We start from the raw sequence: 7,500 nt of genomic DNA on the forward strand, positions 1-7,500 counted from the left end.
AGAATTGTTAAAATTTAGTCAAATTCTGTAGGGAATGGCGATGGACTGCTCTCTTCAAGTCAATCCACATATTTTCTATAGGATTTAAGTCAGGGCTCTGACTTTGCCACTTAAGGATATTCACCATCCTATCCTTAAGCCACTGCTTTGTTCTTTTGGCAGTATGTTTAGGATTTTTGTCGTGTTGGAAGGCGAATGACCTCCCCATCCTCAGCTGTTTAGGAGAGGGACGCAGGTTTTCCTCAAGAATTTTGGTGTACTTGGCAGCATCCGTTTTCCCTTCTATCCTGACCAATTGCCCAGTCCCCGCTGAAGAGAAACATCCCCAAAACATAATGTTGCCCCCACCATGCTTCAAAGTAGGTATGGTGTGTTTTGGGTGTGTTTGGGTGTGTATACTGTGTTTGGTTCGCGCCTGGAGCTCAGTCCAAAAACTTCAATCTTAGTCTCCAAAAAGTTCGATCTTAGTCTCATCTGACCATATAAGCTTTTTCCACATGGTAGCAGAATATTCCAGATGTGTTTTTGCACTGAACTCCAAGCGCAATGTTTGGCGAAAACCAACACAGTACACCACCCAAAACACACCATACCTAGTGTGAAGCATGGTGGGGGCAACATTATGTTGTGGGGATGTTTCTTTTCAGCGGGAACTGGGCAATTGGTCAGGATAGAAGGGAAAATGGATGCTGCCAAGTACACCAAAATTCTTGAGGAAAACCTGCGTCCCTCTCCTAAACAGCTGAGGATGGGGAGGTCATTCGCCTTCCAACACGACAATAATCCTAAACATACTGCCAAAAGAACAAAGCAGTGGCTTAAGGATAGGATGGTGAATATCCTTGAGTGGCAAAGTCAGAGCCCTGACTTAAATCCTATAGAAAATATGTGGATTGACTTGAAGAGAGCAGTCCATCGCCATTCCCTATAGAATTTGACTAAATTTTAACATTTCTGTACGGAAAATTGGGCAAATATTCCCCTATCTAGGTGTGCAAAGCTATAATAGAGACATATCCAAACAGATTGATGGCTGTAATGAAAGCAAAAGGAAGCTTTACAAAGTATTAAGTCAGGGGTATGATGACTTTTCCAACCCTGTTATTCTAGTTTTTCATTTTTTATTAATTTTCAGAACTGTTTACTTTTTTTTCATTATTTTGATGTTGTACAGCTAAATTTGTTAATAAAACTGGAAAAGATTTTTTTAAAAATGGGTTTTGATTTTAGGCTGTAAGACAAAAAAAGTAACTATTTCAAAAGGGTATGATGACTTTCTATAGGCACTGTATATATATATATACACACACACAAATATAATATACCTGAGATATATACAAATATAAATATATATTTAAAAACAATTAAACAATCATCAACAGGTTTTCCAACATATCCCAACATGTTTTACAATAGCTTTGTAGATACAGAATGTCAAGTTGAATGAAACCCACATATCGCTGCTGTCAGTATGTCCAATAGGAAAAATAGGGGTAGGAAAAATACTTCAACCTTGCATCCTCAAAAATATATAAGAAATAAAAAAAGCAATATGAAGTTACGAGGTTTCCACCTGACAGCAGCGATAGCAGATAGCAGAGGAAGAGCTTTTTGACACTTTGGTCTGCTTCACCAGAACATATCATATCTCCCCTGCAACCCCAGCATAGTAAGCAGCCCAGAGGAGAAGGATCTCTCCAGAGCAGGAATGTGTGTGTGACTGTCTGAGCGTCTGCACGTGCTTTACCTCAGCTGGCCACTGATGTCCTCCACTGCGTCTCCATTCAGACCAGCAGCTGATGCTGATGCTGGACTCAAGCAAGGCTGCTCTGTGTGATGACCACTTCTGAGCTGCCCTGCCGTCCACTCATCCTGCTGCTGCTCAGGTGGACACTCCTCCTCCTGAGGCATGATGGGAAGGCCATGGTCCTCCTCCTCATCTTCCTCCTCCTTCCTCCTCTGACCCTCCACGACCTCCGATGTCCACTCAGACGTCCGAGCGGTCAGATCGTCATGGTTGCGCTTCGATTCCACATTCTGTCCACTCCTCAGCGCCGTCAGATCTCCCCTGTGTATTACAGACAACTTTTAAACAATATCAAAAACAATGAAGACAGGTTTTCATAGAAGATCTCACGCTACGCTTCACAGTAGCCTCAGATGTGCTGAATGGAGACTTGAATTAAATACACATATCGAATAGCAGGGGAGAGAGCTTTTTCAAGTCACTCGCAACACACAGAGAGAATGCTAAGTAGTCCTCCTCGACTTCGGCTGAGTCTAGACAGGAGGCGGGAGTGCTATTTGCAGGCGGTCAGGGCGAGGATTACACGCGGTAGAAAATTATGAAATCATCACTGGAGGGACGGTGTGTGTGAAGATTACAAACTTAATGCTGTGTGAGGCCCTGGCAACGGCTCCCAGGCTTCACACACACACACGGAGTCTCTCTCTCTCACACACACACACACACACACACACACACAGTCACACACACATAATCAGACACGCAGGCACACACACAGTCACACACATAGGCGCACACACAATCTCTCTCTCTCTCTCTCTCTCTCTCTCTTTCTCTCTCTCACACACACACACACACACACACACACACACACACAGTCACACACATAGGCGCACACACAATCTCTCTCTCTCTCTCTCTCTCTCTTTCTCTCTCTCTCACACACACACACACACACACACACACACACCAGGGCAATCACACTGTCCTCAAGGTTGGGCTGTTAATAAACGCCTGTCCAAAGTTGGGGCTGGAGTGCCACTGAAGGCTCCCTCAGACTGTCTGAGACAAATTACTGCTTTCAGAATGAAGCACCCAGAACAGAGCACAGGGTTGAGAGACCAGCACAGGAGGAGACAGGGAGGATGAGAGAGATAGAGAAAGAGAAAGACATAGAGAGAGAGAGAGGAGAGAGAGAAGAGAGAGAGAGGGAGAAGAGAGAGAGAGAGGGAGGGAAGAGAGGGGGAAAGGAAAGAACGGGAGAGAGACAGACAATGAAGAGAAGAGAGAATGAAAGTGAAGGGGAGAAAAGCGATGGCAAGAAGATGGCCATCAGGAGGCCGAGGGTGAGAGAGTCTCCTCAGTGCCAAGCCCCAGAATGTGGGGCTGATGTATCAAGCCATTTACGCCCGTTTCACACTTCACTACAGGCTCTTAAAACATGGCGTTGTACGTACAAGCACACCACACGTGAATTAAAGCACATCTGCCCACCACAGGAGCGCCGTCAGGCACTCAGCACTTCCTCTACTCATGCATACAGTATACAGTAGATTATGGGAGGGTGGAGGGAAACGTGGGAGGATGTCACAAAAACACGGGAGAGGTGTTAATAGCGATTGATTAGGTATTCTGCCAGGCATTTGCCTGAAGACGGTGCACGTCTGTGTTGAGGTGAAATGTTTCTGCCCTTTAAAAGCAGGTGTAATCCACAGTGTGCTCACAGGCCTCCGTAGGAGAGACATTCAGAAACAACAGCAGCTGCAGTATTCAGCAAACCTGCTCTGTATCTTTGAGCAAAACAACTTTTACTTTTGTTTGCTTTTCAATGCATCACTTTCACCATTGCACGTCATGCATTTCCCTGTGCCGGCTAGACTATTAAATCAAGTCATGGTATTTTTTTAAGCAGAACTTCCCTGCTTTATCTTGCTCTTTGATTATTTCATGATTATTATGATTCATGATTATGATTATTTCATTTGCTAAACTTTTGATTCCGTTTATTCATGTCGTCAGCTGCCTCTATTCAACTGCGTGTGTGACTGACTGATGCCAGTCAGTTACTGGTACTGACTGGCAAATTCAGGTGGTGACTGGCAAATTAAGGTGGTGACTAACGCTGTTTACCTCATGTGAAGTTTAATTTATATAGCACCTTTCTCAAACCAAAAGTCACTTTACATAGTGGAAGGAACAGTACAAACAAACAGTAAAAACAAAGACAGTACTGTACAAGAAAATACAACAAACAAACAGATAAGCAAACAATACAACAAAAAGAATCTAAGTGTATAGACCTATGTGTTGGGTGTACTGTAGAGGAGAAGGGATGTCAACAAAAAGGTCTTGAGATGTGCTGAGAAGAAAGGAAGAGAAGGACCGTCACAAAGAGGTGGGGGGAGGGAGTTCCAGAGTATGGAAGGCCAAGGCACTGAAGGACCTGCCACCCTGGGGGAGAGTCCAGATGATCTACAGCCCCAGAAGACCAGATCTACAAACATCTTTAAGAACACTGAGAGAAATGTAATCTCCCTCTTTCTGTTACATATCAAATTAAAAGGTTTTTTTTCTGGTGGAATATGGATGTAAAGAACAAATCATTCACAATAACAGTGAAAGGGAAATATAATTTGAGATGTCACTCTAACAGATGGCTCCTCTGCTTCTGAAAACAAATCAAAATTAAAGAGTCTGAATGGTTTGTGATTTTTCAGACTGTTTGAAGGATGGGACAAGATTAGTTTTGAACAATTGGAATGCACCTCCCAGCATGGCCAGAATTCTTCCATCAATGCCAGGAGCAGGGAGGCACGCAGAGACTAGCAACAGCATCGGCAGCTTAAAAGTGGGCCTCCTGTTTGCTCTGAACAAACTGCTAATTTTTTACCTTGATGTTCCTCTGCCTAGAAGGGACTCGCTTTATCTCAGCCTCAACTCCCTCTTCACAATTAACGGAGGCATATGTGTTTCCCAGCAGGCTTTAGCCGCCGCTGACAAGCCAAAGTTAGCTCGCCGCTCATTATCGAACTCTGCCGCCTCTTCCAAATGCTGAGGACACGTTTAGCAGTGTCGAGCCAATTTACCGCGCTCGGTATTAGCGGCGGTGCACGGCAGCAGTGGTGATTGGGCGTCTGGCTAACGAAGGACGGCGAGAGATGGATAGCGGTGGGGGCCTGGCAGGGAAGCAATCTGGATGCTTGAAAGGGTCTGAGGAAACTTGATTGGCTGAGGCATCAGAATAAAGGAGATGGAGGGAGAGAGAGAGGGGGTAGAGAGAGAGAGAGAGGGAGAGAGAGAGACAGACAGAGAGAGAGAGAGTGAGGAAATGCATTCCAAGTTTTGTTTGTTAAAAAATACTTTTCCCTTTGAGTCTCTCATTATGGGAAAAACATTAAAGAAGGAGGAGAAGAAGAAGAAAAAGAAGAAGAAGAAGAAGAAGAAGAAAATCTGTGCCAATGGCGTCGCTGTTCAAGCATGAAATGAGCCTCACTTTCTCTCACAGTCAAATTAAATATCTGTACTTTCTTCATTGGTGTAACTGGATATATAAATAGCGGGTATCATTTGAAGAAGTTTAATCCTGGATCAGTGCGTGATTTGTTGTTGGAAAAAAAACAGGTTGAGAGAAGAGCGCTAGTGCTAGTTTGGTAAACTAAAAATACATCTCTCATCCTGGCACTGCAGGCCTGGGGCTCTCACGAGTGGGTGGAAGTTAATGGTATCTTTTCGGCGCTAACACATAACACTCCCTGCTGCCATTTATTGCAGCAATCGAGGACATCACTGGCAACATAAATCCCAACTGTCTGCCACCCCCCCCCCCCCCCCCACTCCCCCAACACCACCACGCCACCCCTCATCGCTGTTTTTCTCCTTTCTTGCCACCATTATTTCAACCCATCGCCATCGCGTCTCTGCCTCCGATCCAACAGGAAATTGCATGTCAGCCTTAAGCACGGGCTCGTTGGAACAAAGCTGACAAGCGCGCGTTGGAAAAGCTACAGCTCAAGGTCTGGCCCCTCAGTCACCTCCATCTCCCTCAGAGCTGGCATCCAGCATCGTCTCTCTTTCTGCGGAGTGACACGCAGGCATTCAGACCTGTGGGTAAAGTTCATCCAGGATTCACCTTCCTGCTCAAAACAGACATTCGGCTTGTGATGCTTCAAGAGTCTCTTGCTCTACAAACAAATGTCTCTGCTGCACAATAAAACTGTAAAGCAACACTGAATAACTCAGTCACTCTACCATCCATGCAGATAATATAGACACACTCCATAGACCTTGTGAAACTTGACATTCAGGTTCTGGCAAGGTGTTGTAGCCCGAAACAATAGCATATCATAAAAAAAGAATACTTTAGGTCTAGATGTCAGAAAGTGTTAGTCTTGTTTGTCTGAATAGATGTGTCTTCATTTCACTAGCAGTACATAGCAGTTAGTCAAATGTGTTGCGGTGTGGGTGTAAATGTGAGTAACCTGTTAACACATATTGCAGTGGAGGGAAGCTGTGGTTTCTTCCGGAAAGAGGTGAGAGGCATCTGCTCCTCTGCCTAATGAAAGATTCATGAACGAGAGCCGTCTACCTACAGTATAGACTCTTCTTCAACTCCTTACCTCTGAATACACACACACATACCTATGCACAAACGCACACACACACACACACACACACACACACACACACACACACACACACATTACTTCAATCCTCAGAACACAAACACACACACACACACACACACACACAATCCTAAGTTAAGACATAAATGCTCACACACACACACACACACACACACACACACACACACACACACATACTGTATATACATCCACCGACCCACACATTACTCCAATCCTCAGAACACACACACCCCATCTCCGAGGGCCTGACCATAAGCATGCTAGTGGCTAACAGCCCCTGGAGATGGACACCATATTCAGCTCACCTTCACATGGCTGTTCCCCATGACCATAGCAAAGCTGCATACTGACGACAGCTGCAGCCAACACAAAACCATGGCATACGCTTGTCTTTGACAAAAACAAACCCAACAACAACAATAACAACAGCAGCAACAAAAAAAAAACACAACAGAGATGCACTACACTTGAATTAACATTTGGCAAGGACAGTCAATGTTGCTGATCATCAGAGTGAATTATTAAACAGCTAATGCAAAGGCAAACACAGGAGATACACGCGCCTCTGCCGACGAGAACTATCTACTCGACTCATCCGCAAAACATCAAACAGCAAAACTGACGCTCGCAATCGGCTTTGAACAACAAAGTCAAAGACAGCCAAACAAAACATTTTGTAAACAGAGACGCGGCACAGGAACAATTAGACCGACAGAGGACATTTCTGGCATTGTCTCCACAGCGGGCCATAGAGAGAGAGAGAGAGAGAGAGAGAGAGAGAGAGAGAGAGAGAGAGAGAAAGAGCGAGAGAGAGAGAGATACAGAGGCAGAGAGAGATACAGAGAGAGAGACAGACAGAGAGAGATACAGAGAGAGAGAGAGAGAGAGAGAGAGAGAGAGAGAGAGAGAGAGAGAGAGAGAGAGAGGGAGGGAGAGATACAGAGAGAGAGTATGTGAGATCCAGAGGCATGAATATGCATTGGGTCTCTCTCGGCTACAGCTGAAAACTCTGGCGTGTCAGAAATAACCTCTCCTCGGTTGGGAGTGTGAGGCACTTTGTTGTCACCATGACACACACACACACACAAATACACTCATGCACACATCCAT

At 44.9% G+C, this 7,500-nt stretch overlaps 1 protein-coding gene across 1 annotated transcript in view; it reads right to left on the minus strand.

The window, feature by feature from the left end:
- kif16bb (kinesin family member 16Bb) overlaps positions 1-7,500 on the minus strand; it is a 73,130-nt gene that overhangs the window by 26,593 nt on the left and 39,037 nt on the right. Inside the window, exon 18 of the mRNA XM_062519202.1 lies at positions 1,748-2,068. Coding sequence (XP_062375186.1) covers positions 1,748-2,068 — 321 coding nt within the window. The remainder of the gene's footprint in view (positions 1-1,747; positions 2,069-7,500) is intronic.

The sequence above is a fragment of the Sardina pilchardus genome, chromosome 18, assembly GCF_963854185.1.
Source record: "Sardina pilchardus chromosome 18, fSarPil1.1, whole genome shotgun sequence".
Taxonomy (NCBI): Eukaryota; Metazoa; Chordata; class Actinopteri; order Clupeiformes; family Clupeidae; genus Sardina; species Sardina pilchardus.